Source organism: Balaenoptera borealis, assembly GCF_965194805.1.
Source record: "Balaenoptera borealis genome assembly, chromosome: 11".
NCBI classification, from domain to species: Eukaryota; Metazoa; Chordata; class Mammalia; order Artiodactyla; family Balaenopteridae; genus Balaenoptera; species Balaenoptera borealis.
Genome location: NC_138868.1, coordinates 16,578,697 through 16,601,265, shown reverse-complemented (window position 1 = coordinate 16,601,265; position 22,569 = coordinate 16,578,697). Strand labels below are relative to the sequence as shown.

The 22,569-nt window shown below is 43.8% G+C and overlaps 1 protein-coding gene across 1 annotated transcript in view; it reads left to right on the top strand.

Annotated features, from left to right (window-relative positions):
- Positions 1 to 7,790, top strand: part of EXT2 (exostosin glycosyltransferase 2) — a gene marked incomplete at its 5' end in the record, with an annotated part of 138,142 nt that extends 130,352 nt beyond the window's left edge. Inside the window, 2 exons of the mRNA XM_082342211.1 lie at positions 629 to 711; positions 7,064 to 7,790. Of these exons, the coding sequence (XP_082198337.1) occupies positions 629 to 711; positions 7,064 to 7,202 (222 nt within the window). The 3' untranslated portion in view covers positions 7,203 to 7,790. The remainder of the gene's footprint in view (positions 1 to 628; positions 712 to 7,063) is intronic.
- Between the last annotated feature and the right edge of the window lie 14,779 nt (positions 7,791 to 22,569).

The following is a 22,569-nucleotide window of genomic DNA, read 5'->3' as shown; positions in this document are numbered from 1 at the left end:
ACTGGTTACTTATCTTCACTAGGTTAGGGTAGCAGCCTCCCCTGAGTTTGCTAAAAAAAAATTAGAAGTTTAATGTATGGGAGGATGGTGGGGAGAGTCAGGGAAAAGGATTCAGAGGGCAAAGGACCATTGGATTCTTTTCCCTGACTCAACGGGATTGCAAAATAACCTGGCATTTTCAAGAGCATGGTGCTGCTCATAGCATTTGCCATTAGCTGGAAGAAGGAGAATGAGCGCCTATTGGAACTAAGGTTACGGTGAAAGTTATGGGAAGCTGTATTTCATCGCCCTTATGGCTGCAAGAACAAATGGTGTTTATACAAGGACCTTGGCAGTGAGAAAACAGTCATTAAACAGGAATTAAGGAGCTTGTCATCACCACTTCTTTCCAGTTACAGAAGGCAAAAGCCCTCCAAGCCTTTTTTATTGGGCCCTTGTGAGTTCTGCTGTTGGCCAAGCCAGACAGAACTGAATGGAGGAATAGTGAGGCATGTGTGTGTGCATGTGTGCGTGGAGTGGGAGTGGGCATCTCAGCTTATAGAACAGAAGTGTGCAGAGTGGTGTCACAAACATGATTTTATTGTCCGTGGCACTGACAGCCAGGTATATTTTTGCGCTCTTCTGGCAGGTAACACCACGAAAGAAATTCAAGTGTCCTGAGTGCACGGCCATCGATGGGCTTTCGCTAGACCAGACGCACATGGTGGAGAGGTGAGTGAGCCTCTAACCAAAAGTCTGCCCTAGTCTCTGATCCCCATTTCCTGCCTTGGGCCTGTTTATGGGACTTTGTTGCAGGTATAAGGACAGCAGCTGGTAGCCATAGTCACCTCCTTTTGCACGTGGGAATTGGGTTAGTTCAAGCCCAGGTCACCCAAAGAATTAATTTGGAATGCTACCCACTCAATTTGTAATGGCTGGAAGGGTCTTAAAAATATAGCCGGCCTTAAGCTCCAGAAGCCAGATTCTCCGCGTGGGCTAGGCAGTTAACTATCCACAGTCATTCGAGTGGAAGCGAGTTAATTCCAAAGAAATACTGGATTGTTTTCCAGGGTAATATCTCCATGTTACAGTGAAAGTTTGATTAGAAAGAATTAAACTAAACCCACTAGAGACAAATTACCTTTGCTGACACAACTGAAACACCTACCAAGAACAGAATTGAAAGCACAGCTCTTTACATTACAGAGAGAGAAGCAGGGCAGCTCTGAAATACTCCCTTTATATTGATTCAGTCAGTCAATAAGCACACCTTTGTGTGGATGTAATACAGGGCCTTGTAGGTGAGTATAAAAGAAGTGGGAGATGCCTTTCTTCCCTTAAGACCTTTATAATCTTAGAGTAGACCTAATAGTTCTCACTTGTATCCCAAAGGTCCCCAAGCTTCGAATCTCCTGAATCAAACCTAATTCTTCCACAAGGCAGCCCCTTACACAAGACAGCAAGATCTGACAGCCAGTAACACTATTGTCAAGGGACCAGAATGCATTCAGAGAATGTCATGAGAAAGACATTAGAAAGAGATATCTAGTTCAAGTTTCCACAGGTCTCATATGCATCTGCTTGCAGCATTCATTTCTGAAATCTGCCTCTGCTTGTGGCATTCATTTCTGAAATCTGTCAGCTATATCAAAGTCCTTCGAGCCTGGAGGATTTTTTTGTACAGCGAGTTGTTTCACTTGGCCTGGATTCTTCTATAATGCTTTACTCCTTCTTACTCTTACTTCTTACTCTTACTCTCTAAATAATCTCTTTATCTCTTTCATATATAAATGTCTTACCCAAATGACATGACTTTTACCAACCATCAATATGAAATAACATATTATTGTGATTTTGGAAATATCTGTCACTGGTATCAAGTATCACCCAGTCGAGGACAGTGACATTAACTGTCATAGCTCATTTGGAAGAGACCCCGATTATAGTTCTATTAGAGCACATGAAGTTGTTACTTAAACCTACCCCCATTCTGTGCTGGGAAGAATTTCATAGCATTAAGCAATTAGTTATTGATTGGGCTGAGTTAAAATGGTGGGGTTATGGGGTCCAAGAAAGGAATTGTATGGAGAAAAGTTGACCTAATAATGACCTTAAAGTTCATGCTAAAGCTAAACAACTCCTCTGTAACACCACTGAGATCATAACAAATGCAGTGGGAAAGATTTAAGTTAGATATAATTATTATTAAACACTGAAGGAAGTAACTATGGGAAATGTGGAAGCTTCCTCGTGGGAAGAGGCTTTTGAAAATAGAATAGGCAACTGCCCAGATGTTGGTAGGCTTGATTTTATCAGAGTTTATAATTAACAATAACAGGTACACGTGTATGTATGTATACTTAATACGTGTGTGTGTGTGTGTGTGTGTGTGTATGTAAAACTTAATCCAAAGCTATATGTGGTAAGTGTCATAAGGAAGGCTCAAAATGTTATACCTGATCGCAGGAAAGAGAAGTGACTTCTTGCTAGGTCAATTATTAGGAATAATTTTGTAAGAGGTGGCACTTGAAGTGAGCCTTCAAAGGTCACTAGGATTCCAACCGATGCAACTCTGGGCAAGAAGAGGAGATCCTCGGCAGGGAAACTGGATGGTCCAAGGTACATTTGGCAAGCAGTCAAGATATCCATTTTGGCAAGAGCATAGCATTCTGGCCTGTTAGTGCCAAACTGCAGAGAGCCCTGGATGCCCAATTAAGGAGTTGAGCTTTTTTCTCCAGGCTCTGGTAAGCCATAGAAGGTTTTTGAATAGGGAAGTAGCTTGATCAAAGTGTTGTTTTGAGGCTGATTTAGAAGTGGTGCATAGAACAGAATGAAGGTGAAGAGACAGAAGAAAGAAGAACGGTTAGAAGGCTTAAACTAAGTTGAGTGTGGAGAAGAAGGGATGAATTAAATTGCAAGGGATTTTTTTTTCCCCCCAAAGGAAAAAAGCTGGCACTTGATTTCCAACTGAATAGGTATGGGGAGGTTATGGAGAAGCAGTTGATCAAGACAGTCAGGAAGAAAGGTAGTACCTTTAACAGTGTAAATATAATTAGGAGGGACACCAGTTAGGGGAGGGAAGGGGATGAATGTTGGACCTAACAGTATAATTAATGAGGCCAGGAGATTTAATCGTGTGTGAAGTTGGAGAGCAATCAGGCGGGTGAGTTTTGGGTCTTGCCCTCTGTATATGCAGGTGTAGATACAGGGCAAGCAGTTGGAAATATGGAACTAGAACTTTAGAAAAAAGATTAAAACAAAGATGGAGATCTGGAAGACATCTGTCCAGAGATGGCAGTTGATTGAAGAAAAGCCAAGGGCAGAATCTTGAGAAATTCGGACACTTAGGAGACAGAAAGAGTAACTGAAAAGAGAGAAGCAGCCACTGGTGAGGCCAGGAGAGAGCCAGGGTCTCCAGTGCTCGGCAGCAGGGAGAAGCGAGGAACATGCAGACTAGGAAACCGTCTTGGTATTAAATGGTCATTGGTGACTTTGGAAAAAATGATGTCATAGGTTGATGGGGCTAAAGAGTGTGAGCTGGTAGTGAGGAAGTAGAGTCAGTGAATGTAGGCTCCCCTTTTGAGACATGTGATAGGGAACAGAAGGAAATCAATCTTGAAATTAATTAGAAACTGAGAGCAAAACTATTCGGATGAATGACTGAATTACTAAATAAGGCACTTAGATTGGGAGGGAGGAAGACGTGATTTAAGCCCTGTTGGGTAGACCAAGAGATGGAGTTACAACTGCAGAATTGTTCATTTGTTTTATTTTTTAAATAGTTGCCTTTGCAGAATCCACATTTTTGCACAAAACGGTGAAAGGAGTTAACCACTCTGCATGTTATGACCTTGTGTTGAGTTTTGTGGTTCAGTAAGCTTGTTTATCCTTATATTTGGGGTCTGGGATCGGAAATCTCAGTAGTGGAGGAGAATGGCTTTTACTACACAGCATCCATTTCCAGGACCTGCTGTTAGTTCTTTAAGAAGCAGAAGAATTTGTGACTGTTCGTTTTGGCCAATAGCTTTACCCAGGTCAAGACAGTACAGCAGACAGACGGTGTTGATTTAAGAAACAAACATTGTGTTTTGATTCAGGCCGGTCTTTGTTCAGATTATGAATTAGCCACTTATTGGCTGTCCAACTTAAGGAAGTTGACTTACCTTATCCTGAATTTCCAATCTTTTCATTTCTTAAAATAGATATATTAACTATCTATCATGCTGCATTCAGGGGTTCAACAAATATTTACTGAGCATCTTTGTACCAAACAGTGTGTTATATGCTGGGGATGAAAGGAGTAATAATACATGAAAACCTGTAGCACGGGGCCTGACGAGGTTAGTTCGCTTTCCAATTTCCCCAGCACTGATCCTAAAGGCTCCTGGTTACTTTAGGTAATTGTATGTGTTTGAAAGGAAAACTGAAAACTTAGTTAGTTTTAGTTAGATAGTCCTTTCTCCCCCAGACACTTCCAGCGCTTTGGAGATAGACATTGGCAGTTCTTAGCCTGTCTGTACTTGATTAGAAAACCAACCCAGGGGAACAGTTACTGACATGGTAGCTGGACCCCTGACAGAACAACTCAGGTGGGCCACCAGCAATCAGCCAAACTCTTAATCTGCCCTAACCTGTTGCCCAACCCAGATCCCCTGCATGAAAAGAAAGTAGGAAACACAGTCAATACCTGTCAGGAGAGTTAAGGACCTTTACCGTTCAGCATGAGCAGCCACTTCTCCAGGGCAGGCTGTGTGGAGAGAAAGAAGGACTCACTGACCTGGGTTAGCCGGGGCAGCTGTCAACAAGTCAAGCTGGCCTGAGCCCCAGTGGCCTCTTGCCTGTGGCCCGGCCCTGTTGGCAGGTCTAGTTACAGAGGAGACATTGTCCTCAGTGCTCTCCAGGGGGCCCTAGAGCCCCTATCCTCTGCCAAGAACCATGATTCTTCTTTAATACATGCTCGCTGGCACCTCTGCTGGGCACGGCTGGGCTTTGCTGGCCAGCATCTACAAGCAGAATAACTGGAAACTAGAAGAATCGGTACATGTTTATAGGCAGAACAACTGTCAAAAGTAAGACCTTGGGGAAATTTGACTTAGTCTGCCACTGCCTTGACCTCATGATTTAAGGAGAGAAAAGCTGTTGTCCAGTGCTTGCTTCATACTATTTTGTTAAAACCTCTCGGTCTTTTCCCCAGTTTCCTGTCAATTTGGTACCTGGGACTACGACCTCCTGAGTCTCAAAAGACTGCCAACAGGAGGGAAACTCAGTGACCTGTGGGTTATTGTAGAGTCTGATAGAAAGAGCAAGGGCTCTATTGCCAGCACAAGACTGGGTTTGAAACCCAGCTCCACCACTTTCCAGCTCGGGGTCCTTGGGCAGTCCCTTAGCCTCTCTTAGCCTGAATTTCTCAAACCATAACAGGAAGCTACTATACACCAATCCTTGGCCATACGGAGGGGGATCCTTAAAGGAATCATTGGGATCATGTATGTAAATTAGCTGACACGTCATAGGTGCTCAGCGGTTGTTAATTTCCAGCTCCTCCCTTTAGACCCTAGAATTACGTTAATAAATAAATGTGTATCATCTCATAATGAAGACTTTAGCCTCAGCAGCCAGAATGCCTGGGTTTGGTTCTGCCTCTTACTAGTTATTTGGCCTTTGGTCCTGTCTCTTAGCCTCTCTGTGATGTGTCTCTGACTTCCCAGTGTACAGTGGGAAGGATAGTAGACCTGCCTCGTAGGGTTGTTGTGAGGGTGAATTGAGTTACTAATACATGTCAAGCACTTGTAACACAGCCTGGAGCATAGAATAAATGTTAATTGCTGTTGATTTGTGGTCATGGACACAGTGATCTTATTAGCTGGAAGAGCTCAAAATGAAATAGTAACACGTTTTGACCAAGAGAATAAGCAAGAGAAAAGAATTGATAGTAACTGGCTTCTTTGTTTATTGGTTTCTTGCTAAAGCTCAAAGGACTCAAATAAAAGCTATTGATTAAAATAAGTTGAAACAAGGCTTACAGTATCTCTGAGGACAGAAGAGCCTTCTGGTCTGTGTCTTGAAATTCAGCCCCTACCTGGTAACCCGTTCTCAGGTGCCGTGGGCCTGACTGAGGAGAGAGAATACTGACCTCTCTGAAATCCATCCTTGAGGTCCCCTTAGCTTCGAAAGTGGTTTTTACGGGCTTGTTTTCCCCCTTGGGTCTGATGCCGAAGTGTCCTCATTAGCCAGCTGTCACACTCAGTTGGCCTGATTGACCAGAACCCTTTCCCGCCAGCGTGTCTGACCTGCTCCCCTCTGAGGGGGCTGCCTACCAGGCTGGGGGCGGTGCTGGGGGCGGGGGGGCTGAACGGCCTCCTCCCCCAGCAGTGCTAAGTTGCTTGTTGCTTTCTTGCTGCCGGTTCTAACACAGGAGTGGCTAAAATTATGAAAGCTGTCCTATGTGAACTTCAGCTTTCATGGAAGAGCTTATGGAAGTTGACCCATAATTCCCAGAGATTGCCATTCACAGGCCCGCAGTAGATGTGGGTTGAATGACTGAAGTGTTTGTCCTTTGAAACTGAGGTTCAGTGCCCCATTGCCTCCTCCTGCCTTCCATCGCTCCATGTGTAAGATCTTCCCTTCTCCCTTTTAAACTTGAGTGGGCTGAAGCTCAGATCCAAGTGCCTTTTGCCTTTCCACCCTTTGTCTTCTCTTTAGCTGGCAAGGATGGGGTTAAGGATTGTTGGCAGCTAATCCACCTTGGTTTGAGGCCCGCTTCCACGGAGCTGGAAGAATGACTGGAATTTGAGGGGGAGGGGAAAAGATATTCTGACCTCTGCAGGCCCCTGGCCTCCCAACAGCATCCCTGGCTCCCCTTCTCCCGCTGAACTAGTAGTTGAAGTGCCCCCAGATCACTTCCTGTATCCTCACCCTCCCACCCGTGTTAAGACCCTGGGAGCGTGCTGGAGATCCTTGCGTTTCTCTCGTAGATGTTGAAGACTGTGTATTGATATTTTGCTCTCATCTCTCAGCAACGGTTTCTCTTTTCCCCACCCCCTGTCCCTCTCATCTGCTCCACTGCCCTCCCCAAACCCCACAGGTCTGAGTGCATCAACAAGTTTGCTTCTGTCTTTGGGACAATGCCTCTTAAGGTGGTGGAGCACCGAGCCGACCCCGTCCTGTACAAGGATGACTTTCCTGAGAAACTGAAGAGCTTCCCCAACATCGGCAGCTTATGAAATGTGCTGCTGGTGGAGGTCTGAACACTAATCCCGGGCGGAGGAAGAGAACACGTCCCCCCAGCACTCTGACGCCCAGATTTCAGAGTGGGAGATTGGCACATCCCTGCCCAGCCTGCTTCCCCGAGAGCAAGAGCCCAGGGAGGACATCTGAGTGCCTCGTGCATCCTCTGATGCTCTCGATGGCTTCTCTCTGAAAACTCCAGATGGAAGCCTTGGGCAGGCTCCAGGGGTAAGGCCAGCTCAGGCGTCCTTTGTTTGTAGCTCAATACAAGGTCTAAGAGGAAACTTCACTGGCTGTAAGACAGCTGAGAAACCTCCAGCCCATTTCAGCTTTGGAGAATCATGTAAGAGCTACCTGTTTCTCACTTTTCGTTATTTCAAATCAGTGAGTTCTTCAGAGGAAAAGCCATGCCCAGAATTTGGTGCAAAATCCAAACATCTTAGTGACATTTGATGCCTTGGGACAACGGGGCACTGGCCTCATCCAGAGAAGAGCACCGGCTGCCGAGATGGGACCTATAAGTTCCATGAACTCTCTCTCTTTGGTTTGGCTTTTTGATATGATTAAAATTATTTTTTATTCCATTTCCTACTATGTCTTAAATATTGGTTATGGAACTCTCTTTCTTTTTGTGTGTATTTAACTCTATCTTCTGGCTTCAACTCCAGTCTCCTCCTCATGTCTGGGAAGATACGTAGCCAGGAGGAGTATCTGGTGCCATGTACATCCAGCAGAGGAAGAGCCCCAGACTACAAACACTCTTAGAGAAGTTGTGTCCCCAAACCTCCAAAGGAATCTGTATGCTTCCTGATTAGATCTAGATACTCTCCAGGAAAAACAGAAGGCCTCTCATAGCCATACACTGAGTCGCTCTGCTGGTACCATGTTGTAAAAGTTGAGGCAGTTGTGACCCTCACCCCAAGGGGATGCCAAAATTTCCCTCATTCTTTTGGTATAAACCTAACATTAGCCAGAGAGGTTCTGGCTAATGTTAAATGCTGCTATAACAACTGTTTTGCAATAGTTGCTGGTGTATTTAAGTCGTTACATTTCAGCATTTAGTAATACTGCACATGTGTGAATTATACCTCTTTAAGCCCAGTTGATGAACAAATCTACCCTGGCAAATGTTAGATGTTATGGATTCGAAACAGATTTATCTGGCTCTAATATTAAGATTAGCCACAGTTTGGGCTTTAGCCATAACATATGTCCCCAGAACACAAAATACATAATAATTTGCTTGGAATATGGGTATAATTACTGAAACCTAGTTGTGCGCCAGTCCAAGTCACTAAACCACCACGCACTGTTCTGTCGAGTGACACGAAGCTGAGCTGTTCTCATGCTGTAGTTTTCAGACTTGCAGTTTTAACAAGAGTCACTTCAGATGTGTTCTCATCGACTTTGAGAGGCCAAAGAAAACTTTCAGAAGTAGCAAAATTGAGAGCGGAAATCTTGAGAGTCTCATCTTTCATATTAAGGAGTGGTAGAATCACAGACTGTTATAGGTGGATGAGATAGCATCTCCAGGTCATTCATTTTGCAGATGCAAACACTGGAGTTGTGATTTATTCGTGTATTGCAGCTGCAAACACAGGTGCTTAATCAATACTAATGATTTGAATAATTAGATACTCGTCAGCAGGGGATATGGGAAGGCATTCTGGCCTCCTATTCGTAGTACTGGGGCTGGTATGATAGAAACCAAGAGGAAGGGTTTTCTCTTGTACACCCAAATACCGGTAGCTGACACAGTGAGTACCTCTGACCTTTGTAGGGGTTCTCTAGCTTGTTTTCCAAGATTTGGGGCAGGTGGAAGGGGAGGAAGCCTCACGTTTAAATCCCAGCTAAAAGCCGCAGCTGTGCTGACATTGCATATGTGTTATCTCACCCTCAATACATAGGACTCTGCTCTGTTCACACCACCGACTGCACTACCTTAGTGGCTGGTTTCTAATCCAGTTCTCCCTCTCAGAGGGTAAATTAATCCTCCCTCCCTCCCTCCCTCCCTCCCTCTTTATTTGCCCTTTGATTATGGAAGAGAAATGCTTCAATCTGAAGTCATTGGGAGCCCCAGGGGACTGAGTTAGTGGCCCTTTTTCACCTTCTTAGGAGTTATTGGACTTCTAAGGGCATTAAAACCCTATTTCAAGTACCTTACTACCCCCAGAAATATTGGGGGCTAGATCTTGCAACATAGCAGAAAAGAATTTTTATTATAGAATGAGTATTACATCCTAGGCACTGGAAGCAAACCTCAAAGCTCCTATTCCTAGGAACAGACAGGGGGTGCAGGTCACCAGGGGAAATTCAGAAATTCAGGACAGGAATATAGGAAGTGATCGTGATTCATGGATTCAGAGACTAGAGACTCAGCCCCTGTGTTGGTGGATTTCTGAACTGCTCACCAGTAAGCCTCACCTATAAGCCGGGGCGGGGATCATCTGTCCTTGGGGTGCCACAGGGCCTGGTTTTAGAAGCGGAACAATAATGCTAATTAAAATTTCATGTTCTGACCTACAACAGACAACAGCTGGTTTTAGATTTAAGAAATCTTTTTTAAGGAATTGCATCCTACTGGCCTGTACAGACGATGAACCTGAGTTGGCCCTGGCCTTGGCCCAAATGTGTGCTCTAAGTCACTTGCCTTTGCCCCCAGGGATCTAATTAGGATGGGCTGGCCCACTTGGAATGCCAAGATTGGAAACACTTTTGTTGGTTAACATTAGATAGCTGTTAATATTCTTATCTCATGTATTTTATCAAGCCTCACACATGTTTAGGCAAAAACCTCCCTTTCTGGGAAAATTAAGGAGGAAGATATCAACTTTTGTTCTCAGAATCTCTGGTTCTTTCCTGCAAATGATGCTATCCTGTCTCCTCTTCTTACTCAGTGTCATGAAGGTCAGAACTCTGGCTTCTCTGCTGAAGCCTTATGTGCTTCCAGCTTGTGGTTTTTAGGAGTTTCTCTGCTGCCTCTGGAAAAAGTGACCATCATCCTGGCCTGTGCTGACCAGGACTGGGAGCTGGAAGAGGCCAGCAGCCTCCGTGCTCTCACTTGCTGAAGAGGTTCCTAATAGCTCTGTGATCCCGGCTTCCTCCTGGGACAGTCCTGACTGGAGGATCCTTGCCACTGAAAGGCAGCAGGCTTCTAGCCACGGAGTTCTAAAGGTCTGGTTGCTGGGTTCAAGTCCAAGACCCTTTGATGGTAGAATTAAGAAGTAGATGAAGCAGGGACTTCCCTGGTGGTCCAGTGGTAAAGAATCCGCCTTACATTGCAGGGGACGCGGGTTCGATCCCTGGTCAGGGAACTAAGATCCCACATGCTGTGGGGCAACTAAGCCTGCACGCCACAACTACTGAGGTCGCACGCCACAACTAGAGAAGAGAAAACCCGCACGTCACAACTAGAAGCCCACGCCGCAACGAAAGATCCCGTGTGCCACAACTAAGACCCAAAGCAGCCAAAAATAAATAAAATAAATAAATAAATAATAAATCTTTTTTTTTAAAAAAAAAAGAAGTAGATGAAGCAGAGACGTGTTGGGAAGTGGTTCAGTTTGGGGGGGATTCTTCCTGGCTCTGCAGTCTCAGGATCCTGGGGGAACCCAGCCGAGAGGGTGGAGGTTTTGTGTGTTGGAGGTTCCCCATCATCCAGCCACCCTGAGCCTGGTGGGTTTCCTTTGCTTTGGGGACAGTAGCATCTCTGGGGGTAGGCTGCTTTTTCCATTTCTCTTGGTCGTCTTCTATTGCAGCAGCAGAAGCCACAGCAGGCCATTTCCTGAGCAGCCCTGGCTCAGAGAGGCAGAGGCAGAGAATGCCCACTGGCCCCTCGCCCCTTCAGCCACTTCCTGAGGAGCAGTCCTGGCAGGAGCGCCAGCCATGCTGGTAGGCGGCTGCCGTCCAGGAAGGCTTTGGAAGTGACTTGAGCTTTCCACTCAGGGCCCGGAGGCATATGAACCCTGGGGTCTGGCTGCTCATCTCACCCCAGAGCTCCGGCCCAAGCCCTGGGGCTCCTGTCCTAGGCTAGTGTTTGCTTCTGAGTAAAACTGGGGGCAGCTTTTGGCTCCAATTTGCCAAGTAGGCGTGGTGTGATGATCTGAACAGGCCTCATTGAGCTGCTCCTGGCAGAGGAAAGGTAGGCAGGCGGACTCCGCTCTCAGTTGTAAGGTTTTCCCCTCTTTAGGGTGGGAACATCCTAAGCTAAACTCACAGCCTCTCTTGCACCTCTATTAAATGGACTGTCGGGGGTCCCCCGCGTCAGGCTTTGTGACGTCCAGGTTCCCAGGGAGGGGTTGTGTGGTCTGTCCAGGCAGTGTTGTGCCTCGACACAATGTCAGGCTCACCATTGCTGGCAACACAGGGAAGGTGGCTGGGCAGTTTGGTCCCCTCTCGCAGCTTTCCAGGCTTCTCTCCTTTTCAAGAAATTGTTGAGTCACCAGCATCTGTGTCTGGCATTTGGTTTCCTCAAATTTACGGCCTTTTCAGGGTAGAGTTTTTTCCTTTCTTCAGCTCCCAACTGGTTGGGCCCCTGGTTGCATTTCTTCCCAGTCCTCCTGACTGGCACAGAGCTGTCAGGCCAAGACGAAGAAAGGGTAGGATGTCTGGGTCACTCTTGAGAGGTACCAGGCAGCTGTGTCTGCTAGAGGTTTCCTCAGCAAAGCACCAGCTCGTCTCCAGCGTCTCAGGAGCTGCACATGGAATGACAGCTGCCAACAGAGCAGGGACCGAAATCCGTGGGTCTTGGACCCAAGCCTCCAGCCACTCCACCCACTCTGCAGAGCCTTCCCCTCACAGTGTATCTATTTGAGCTTTTATTTACAGCTGCCAACTTCTATCATTAACTACTATGCCTAAGAAGAAGCTCAAAGAATGTCTGGTTTTCTGGTAATCACAGCTGAAGAACAACCAACTAGTTACTGACCCAGGTAAGGTAGTATTCAGTCATTCAGTTTTCTGATTGTTTCATCAATTAGAAATTGATGAATCATTGATTCATCAAAATGTACTCTTTGCCAGCCCCTCTGCTGGGTCCAGGAGATAGAGTGGAATAAGACACAATCTTGATCTCCAGGAGCTCCAGTTCCAGCGGGAGTTCTTAGCTCTGTGAGATGGTGCAAGTCCATCAGTGGCCTAGGACTCCACAATATACATTTTAGTCCCAGCTGTAAATGAGGATTCCATTTACACCATCTTCTGCGGTGCCTGGAGGATGCAAGCCTTGTTTTATTTCCTCGCCTCATAGCACCTTCCTCTGAGTTGAACCCTGGGCCTTCCTTGGCCTTGAGGGAGTCCACTCCTATGCCTTAGTTTCCTCAACCAGAAATTGGAGATGGCAAGAGCACTTAGACCTGGGTGGGTGAGATGCAATGATGTATCAGATCTCTTCCTCTCTCCTTACCCAGGGTCCTTGCCAGATTGTACCTGGTGATGCTGGCAGCCAGCCCTTTTCCGGCCCCTATTTCTGCTCACCCTGTTACCAGAGAGCTTGGGGGTCTGGATCCTATCTGGCCCCGTCAGGGTGGATTACTGAATGAGTGGTTCTTTTGCCCCAGTCCCTTTCCTGTGCTATAAATAAGCCCCATGTTTATTTTCTTATGTTATTGAAATGAGCACTTGGGATTTGGGCCTCTTGACAAGTCCGGAGCGCGTCCATCCGGTGCCTGGTGAGAGCCCTGCATGGCTGGCTGCTGTCTGAAGCTATTTGGAGTCCTCCCGCTGTGTTTTGGATGTGGCTTAATTTCAATAGTAAGGGCTGTATGCAGCCCTGTATCTGCTGATTTTCAGGTTTCAGCTTTCTGCCAGCCTCACTGCCTGCTTAGAAGTAAAGCTGTGTTTCTCATTCAGGGGATAACAGCCACAATTGAGGTAATTAACGAAAATTGTGTATTGGTGGCAGCAGCTCCTATAGGATTTCCAATAGTCTTTCTCTAGTAGATCCTGAGGGGCTTACCTTCATCTCCTCCCTTCTGCCTACCCTGTGCCCAATCTCTGTTCTTGTTTTCTGGATATAGGCCTAATAGTCCTAATAATTTCTCTCCTTACAGCCTTGTTCTTGTCACCAGATTGGTTTGATATATTGACAACTTGACCAAATGAAGATTCCATTGACTCCATCTTCTCCAAAGCATGGAAGATGCAAGGATTTTTTTCCCTCTTCCCATAGTATCTCCCATTTGCCAGTTGTACCTTGGCCCTTCTTTAAAAGTTATAAGATGAATATCCATTAATAACAGATAGATGCTCCCTTTAGTACCATGGCTGCCCCATCTCAATGGAGAGGGTGACGTGGGACAATGCTGGGATAGAAAGGAAACATCTGGCAGCCCAGTGCAGCATATTATATGCTGTGTGGACGTCTGGGAAATAGGAAGTGTTCTGAGTTAGGATTTCCTAAGGAGTGATTTCTGGCTCCTTCAGGCTTTGACAGTTCATCAAAAGTATCCAATGAGACTGAGCAGGACACAGCATTGTATATGAGAACTTGGGCTAAAGATCATTATCTACTTCTCAGGATGGATTAGCCCGGTAAGTCAGTCAGTAGAGGAATCTTTCTGTGGACTAACCAGAAGCTGTAGTCTATTAATGAAAAGAGTTATATCTAACAAACAGTTTTCAGACAAGGAACCAGGAGAAAGTAAATTTTCACTCATATGTTTTTAGTCTATTGACTCCTAAAGATTCTTTTATTTAAAAAAATAAAAAGCCTATTGTGATGGATTCATATTTATTGAACACTTACTATGTGCCAGATACTGTTCTTAATATGAAGATGTTGCATTGAACAAAGTGCCTACTCTTGTCAAAAGTACATTCTAAGAAGGAAGACAACCAAAATGAGTAAGTGAATAGAATTTCAAATGGTAAAAAATACTATGAAGAAAACAAAGCAGAGTAAGGGGGAGATGGATAGTGACTTGGGCATGAGGAGATATTTAAGATGAGTTGGTCAGAAGTGGCATTTAAACACAGATCTTAGTGTTGAGAAGGAGTGGACCATGGAGATACCAGGCAGAGGGAAGAGCTAGCATAAAGTCCCTCAGGCAGGAAAAAGCTCAGCTTGTTTTTAAGAACAGCAAGAACTCCTGTGTGACTGCAGTATATTGTGTGTGGAGAGCATGGTAGAGATGATGCCAGAAAAGTAGGCCAGCACCAAATTTTGTTGGCATCATGTTAGACAAAAGAGTTCTGGATTTTTATTGTGAGTGTAATGGGAAGACACTGGAAGGTTTTAAGCAGAGGAGTGGAGTCTGGATGGGATTTTTGTTCAAAGATCATTTCAGCTACTGTGTGGAGAAAAGGCAGTAGGGAACAATAATGGAAGAAAGGAAATCAGGAAGCTATTTTAAGGAGTGCAAGTGAGAGATGGTAGTGGCTTAGACTAGGATGGTAGCAACAGAGATGGTGAGGAGTTATACTGGGAGCAGAATCCATTGGACTTACTAATGAATTGGATATAGGAGATGAAGACAATAGAGGATTCACAGCTAACTACTAGGTTTTTGTTATAACTGAGTGATACTATTAACTGAAATATGGCAGTCTGGGCAGGGGTAAGGACAGAGAAGTATGAGAGGGAAAATCAAGAGCTCCACTTCAGATGCGTTAAGTTTGAGATGTTTTTGGACATCTAGGGGTAGTGTTACTTAAGCAGTTAGATATCTAGAGCTCAAGGGAAAAGTTAAGACTGAATATATAGCTGGGATTTAAAACCATAGGACTAGATGAGATTACCCAGAGAGTCAGAATTGGTAGAGAAGAGAAAAGGACTGTGGCCTGATTTACAGGTAGAGAAGATAAGGAAGAACCAGAAAAGGAGATTGAGGAGTTGCCAGTGAGTTAGGAAGAAAAACAGGAAGATATCTGTAAGATAGACTGATAAATTAGAGATACACATTGTAAACACTGGAGCAACAGCTAAAAACATTTTTAAAAGAGGCATAGCTAATAAGGCAATATTGGAGATGGAATACCATAAAAATATTCAATCAAAAAGAATTGACTTGATTGAGAAAAGAGTAAACAACAGATGGGAAACACAAAAAGCAAGACAGTAGACGTAAACCCCAACATGTCAATAATTACATTAAATGTAAATGGTCTAAACATTCTACTTAAAGGACAGAGATTATCATTCCAAATGCTATCTACGAGGAAAACACTGTGAAATACAGTTGAGGTAAAAGAAAAAATTATACTAGACAAATATGAATCACAAGATACTGGAAGTGATTTTATCAGTAAAGGACAAAATAAACTTCAAAACAGGAACATTTCCAGGGAGAAAGAGGAATAATATATAATGATAAAGGAGTCAGTTCATCAAGAAGACAAAAAAGTAATACTAAGTATGTAGGAACTAAATAACAATGCTGCAAAATATATAAAGTAAAAACTGACAACTGAAAGTGAAATAGAAAATCCACAATTATATTTGGATATTTCAGCACTCCTCTCTTAGTAATTGATAGAACAAGTTGATAGAAAAATCAGAAAGCTATAGATGACCTGAATAACACTATCAACCACTTTGGCTTAATTGACAGTTATGGAACACTTCATCCACCAATAACTGAATACATATTCTTCTCAGATGCACATACAATATTCACCACCAATGTGTTGCACCATAAAATAAATCTCAATAATTTTAGAGGAAAACATAAAAATGTATGTTCTCTAACCATAATTCAAAAAGACACATGCACCCCATTGTTCATTGCAGCACTAGTTACAATAGCCAGATCACGGAAGCAAGCTAAATGCCCATCGACAGACAAATGGATAAAGAAGATGTGGTACCTATGTACAATGGAATATTATTCAGCCATAAAAAGGAATGAAACTGGGTCATTTGTGGAGACGTGGATGGACCTAGAGACTGTCATACAGAGTGAAGTAAGTCAGAAAGAGAAAAACAAATATTGTCTATTAATGCATATATGTGGAATCTAGAAAAATGGCACAGATGAACTGGTTTGCAAGGCAGAAATAGAGACACAGATGTAGAGAACAAATGTATGGACACCAAGGGGGGAAAGCGGAGGTGGGGGGTGGTGGGATGAATTGGGAGATTGAGATTGACATGTAGACACTGATGTGTATAAAATAGATAACTAATAAGAACCTGCTGTATAAAAATAAATGAATAAAATTTTAAAAAAGAATATATACATATACAATAAAAATGGACATAAAAAAATGTTCAGGATGAGAGGAGTGTGTGTGGAATTCCAACGAGTCCTAGATTAGAATAGAAGATTCCTTGATGAATGTGCTATGAGATAAAATGAGACTTTGAGAAGGTTTCCTGACAAGACAAAGTTTAAAGCAAACAGTAAGTTTGGATGAAGTATAAACAGATGTATAATTCACGAACACTTGATGCTGGTTTAAAGATGGTGTGGTATACTAGAAAGAGGTCTGGCCTCAGAGGTTAGAGGCTTGTGCCTTTCACCATAAGACCTGAGGCAAATGACTTAATCAATGGTATTTGTTTTTCTCATCTAAATAATTTTAAGAACCAAGGAGTTTGATTAGGCTTGTGTCTATCTTTGTAAGCTTTAATCTTTCATCAACAAAATGCCAATATACTCACACACACAAAAAGTATGTTCTCTGATCACAGTGGAATTAAGTCAATAACAGATATCTGGGGAAATCCCTAATAGTTAGAAATGAAATAACATATTTCTAAATGCACCAGTTAATAAAGAAAAAGAAAGAAATTAGAAAATATTTTTAGCTGAATGAAAATGAAAGCAATGTATCTAAATGTGTCAGGTGGAGTACTTGGAGATCTATACTTGAAGTGCTAATATTAGAAAAGAATAGGGACTTCCCTGGTGGTCCAGGGGTTAAGAATCTGCCTTCCAACGCAGGGGACATGAGTTCGATCCATGGTCGGGGAACTAAGATCCCCCATGCCACGGGGCAACTAAGCCCATGTGCTCTAGAGCCTGTGTGCCACAACTAGAGAGCCTTGTGCCACAACTATTGAGCCTGCATGCTCTGGAGCCCATGTGCCACAACTAGAGAGCTCCTGCATTACAATGAAAGATCCCATGTGCTGCAACTAAGATCCCGTGTGCCACAACTAAGACCCAATGCAGCCAAATAAATAAATAAATAAATAAATATTTTTTAAAAAAAAACTAAAATCAATTAAGTGACTACCTTAAGAAAATTGAAAAGAGCAAATTAAATACAAAGTGAGTAGAAGAAAGAATAAAGATAAGCTTGGAAATAAATAAAATAGAAAATGGACGAACAATGGAGAAAAATCAATTAAACAAAAGCTGATTCTTTAAAAAGATCAATAACTACTCTAGACTGTTCAAGGAAAAAAAGAAAGAATATATAAATTGCCAGTATCACAAATCAAACAGGGGCATTGGTACAGATTCTAAAAATATTAAGAGGGAAGTACATATGAAAACTTTATACTGTTAAATTCTACAACATAGATGAAATGGACACAAACTTTGAAAGACACAAAGGGATAAAAACTACCTCAAGAAGAAATAGAAAATCTAAATAGCCACATATCTGTTAAAGTAATCAAATTTGTAGTTTAAAACTTTCCACAAAGAAAAATCTAAGTCCACATAGTTTTACTGGCAAATTCTATCACATATTAAGAAATAATATTAATCTTACACAAGCTCTTTTCAGAAAATAGAAGATAGAAATATGTGCCAACTCATTTTTTGTGGCCATTATTACCCTGATACCAAAGCCAGACAAAAGCATTACAAGAAAAGAAAACTGCAGACCAATAGCCCTCCTGAGCATAGACACAAAATTCGTTTAAAAAAAATTAGTAAGCCAAATCAACATACAGAAAGGATGATACAACATGACTAAAGAATTCAAGGTTGGTCTAATATTTGAAAATCAATATAATTCACAATAGCAATAGAATAAAGGAGAATAACCATATGATTATCTCAATAGATATAGAAAAGATAATTTGACAAAATTCAACACCCATTCATCGATGTCTTTAAAAAAAAAACATAAAAAAAACCAAAAAAGAACCTTCTGTATAGTGCAGGGAACGCTACTCAATACTCTGTAATGACGTATATGGGAATAGAATCTAGAAAAGAGTGGATATATGTATATGTATAACTGATTCACTTTGCTGTACAGCAGAAACTCACAACATTGTAAAGCAGCTATACTCCAATAAAAGTTAATTTAAAAAATATTTTAAGAATTCAGAGGAAGCCTTTGTGTGGAAAATAAACATAGAAGACCATTGTGTTAAAAAAAAAAAAAAAAGAACATGGAAAACATATTTCCACACAAAGACTTGTACACAGATGCTCAGGGCAGGTTTATTCATAATAGCCAAAACCTGGAAAAAACTCAAATGTTAAACAACAGATGAGTGCAAAGACAAATTGTGGTATATCCATACAATGGAATACATCTAAGCAATAAAAATAATGAACTACTGAGACGTGGATGCATTTCCAAAATAGGTGAGCAAATAAGCCAGACACAAAAATGTACACACTGTACATACATACTATACATACACACAAACATGCTCATGAATAAAAATACAATCCACTTATTAGAAGTTTTACAACAGGCAAAACTAATCTAGAGTGACAGAAAGTAGATCAACATCATCTGTTGCTGGGGATTGGCTGGGATGAGGCACGAGAGAACTTTTTGGGGTGAGGAGAATGTTCTATATTTTGATTGTGGTGATGGTCACATGTCCAGACTCATCCAACTCTACATGTAAGATTGGTGCATTTTATATAAGTAATACCTCAATAAAGATGATTATTTTTTCAATGGTCGTTAAAAACTGTCATCTTTCACAGTTCCTTGGCTTTGTCATGGACCAGCATCTTTTTCCCTCCGTTACCTGGACGTTGGCTTAGGCCTCAGGTCTAGGCTACCTCCAGTTCCATTGCCTCAGTTTAGTGTTTTCTGTTGTGTTCTTGATGTAGATGGCAGATTCGCCAGCCACCTGGCTGATATTTATTAAATGCTTGCTATAGTACTGTACCAGGTGTTACAGATAAGTAGGTGAAGAAGATAGCTTTTCCGCCTTCGAGGAGTTTATAATCAAGTTAATACAGGAGATAAGACCCTTATAGTCCTGTCTACTGTATACAACTGAACGATTAAGGGTGAATTGCACACATTCCCTGCTGTGGTCACTTCTGACTTGGTGAAGAGGGTGAGACTTGAGGTGGGCTTTGGAGAATTAATAGGTGGAGATGGACACTATATGGATAGGGGTGTGCTGGGAGGTCAGGCAGGCACTCTGACATGGGGGGAGTGAAAGGAAACAAGAAGATGAGGAAGTATACTGGATCTCCTAGATTTGTAGGAGCACTGACTCCAGGTTGGGACAGTAGAAATGATGAGGCTGGAGAGCGGTTTAGGGCTAAACAAAAGAGATAAAATGTCTGTGGGCAGTGTGAAGGCTTTTCAGATGATTGTTCTGGTTGGGGACGTGATCAGAGCTAGTCTTTGACACCATCGTGTTGGCACAAATGATGGAGTGGAACAGGCAGGGATCAGAAATGGGATGTAACTACTTAAGCAGTAGCCTAGGTAGTAAGTGACAAGGCACTGAGCCGAGTGGTTGCTGGACTCATTGGGGAACTTGCTGGGAAATGTTTAAATCCTTTGGGATATGGGGTTGAGAAGAGCAGCCACTTCACCCATATAACACATACCAGCCACACTGCTTTTTACGGATCAAATCGTATCTCCCCGCCCCACACTAAAATTCATATACTGAAGCCCTAACCCCCAGTGTGACTGGATTAGGAGATAGGGCCTCTAAGGAGGTAGTAAAGTTTAAGTGAGGTCATGGGGTGGGATCTTAATTCATTAGGACTGATAACCTCATAAGAAAAGGAAGAAACACCTGATCTTCCTTTCTGCGTGAGCAAAGGCCATGTAAGGACACAGTGAGAAGGTGGCCGTCTGCAAGCCGGGAAGAGAGGCCTCACTAGAAACCAAATCTGCAGGCATATTGATCATGGACTTCTAACTTCCTAGAACTGTGAGAAAATAAACATCTATGGTCTAAGCCACCCAATGTGTGCTATTTTGTTATGGCAGCCCAAGCAGACCAATACACCACTCACCACCAGATCGCTTACCACCCGCGTTCCCAATCCCATAAATATAATATCGAGGATCTCAGTGCTTTATATTCTGGTGACACACCTTTGTGAAACAGTACCTTAGCCTTTGGCATCCTGCCCTTAGCCATTTGGATAGAAGTCAACCCTGTTAGCCCTTCCCAACCATCAGAGTGCATCATTCCTCCTGTCTCTGCAGCTCTTCACTATTTTCAAGTATTTTGACTCTTTTGGACTTCATAACTACTTATCTCACTTCCTATGAGATAAGCAGGAAAGAGTTGGTTGTCCCCATTTTACAGATGAAGAAATGGAAAATCAGAGGATTTTAATGGCTTGCCTAAGATAACCAAGCTAATAAGTTGAAAAGTCAGTTTTTAAATCCAGCTCTCCTGTCTCTCACTTCACCACACAGCTTCCTGGCCTGTGCTTTGCTATGCTCTCCTCTGGACAGACCTTTCTGTTCAAACCTATCTCAGAGAGGAGATGTGGGCTGCCTTTGGGCTTCATTCTTCTCTTCCTTCCCTTGTTCTCCCGACACACACACTTACTCATTCATTTATTTTCATTCTCTCTCTCTCTCTCTCCATAATGTAGCTTGGCCTCAATGTCATAACAACAGGGAGCTCTTCCCATTCCCCCAGAGCCTAAAAATGACAGAGCTCCATTGTGGGTAGAGGACAGAGCAGGGATGGGGTGGGGGGCTTGTGATGCAACCAAAAGAGAAATCTCAGGAGGTGTGGCGAGAACGCTGCAGCCCCTGGGTTATCTGAACTGCACCCTGACTAAGGCTCTGGGGGCATCTCATGTGGGCCCCATCGTGGGTTTACTCCCAACTAGTTAAGGCAACACCTTAACACATGGTGTGCACAGGGTCATCGACTGAAGCTCCTTTTGGAAGTTTGCCCTTCCTAAAGCCTATTGGTCTGTGTGGAGCTAAAAAAACAAAATCTGTTTGGAATCACAGAATTCCTGGGAAAATGTCAACTCTCACACCCCATTGTCTCTGGAGCTGGCACGCATCTTCTCACTTCTGGGCCCTATTTTGAGGGATGGGTTGTTTGTGGAGGGCCTCTTGTTCCTGAGCAGCTGAGCACACAAGTCTGAGCCTGTGTGAGGAGAAAGGCCACCACTGCTGCGTCACCCCGACCGGCCTACTCAAGGGTTTTTGCTGAATCACAGACCAGCCAGCTTGTGGTGCCCTGAGGTTGGCAGTTGTTCTTGTCGCAAGACCTGGGACCATGGGATTTGGTGAGAAGCTGACAGCAAGAGCAATTTCTCTGGAGGTTGGAAAGAAGCCATCTACAGACCGCCCCTGAGGTAGAGTGGAGGTGTGGAAGGCTTAGGGGCGTGAGGATTGTGGAGGGATGACTCTGGGGAGAGGAAGGGTTTGAGCCCAAGGGTAAGTGGAAAAGCTCTGAGATGAGCACGCTCGGACCCAAGACCTCTCAGGCCATCTTAGGGAGCTGGCCTTGTGCTGGCCCAACCCCGGGAACACTAAACAAAGATTCCAGTCCTGGCCTTGGCTCGTCGGGGATGCACATGACCCCTTGAGGAGCAGGGTGGGCGGAGTCCACGGCCAAGCAGAGGCTCTGAGTTCACTCCAGGCCCATCTCTAGCCTTCCTCTTCCCATCCTAAACCAAAACAGAGCCTCTCCTCGGCCCCGCCTCCCCATTCGTTCTCTCACTTACTCATTGTACTATTTTCTGAGGCATTCAGACGTGAACGGAATTGGCCCTTTTTTGGAGCTTTGTAGGCATGTGGGCTGGCTGGTCAGGCAGATACTTAGGTAAATCACACGGTGTTCTGTGCTGAGATACTATTATAAACAGTTCTGTGGGAGCAAAGAAGGAGCAACCACTGGCCTGGGGGTGGAAGTTGGGGTGAGGCATGGTGTTAAGAAAGATCTTCACAGAGGACATTATCATTTGGAGGAGGCCATAGAGGATGAACAGGAGTTCTCCCGGTAGAGAGGGCTGGCGGCGGGGCACAGGCATTCTAAGCAGACAGATGGCAAGTCCACTACTGTGGCCAAGTGAAAGGCCCCAGATGGTTTGGGGAGCAATGAGTGGTCCTGGCGGCCAGACAGGGAATGGCTGAGCTATAGTAGATATTCAAGGAAGCCCTGCTGGCCTGGTCCTCCCCGGAGACACTCCTTGGAGGCACAAGGCCCAGGGATGGGTTACGTGAGTCCCCAGGGAGGCCCAAATGACCCTGTTGAGCCATCCTGCCCTT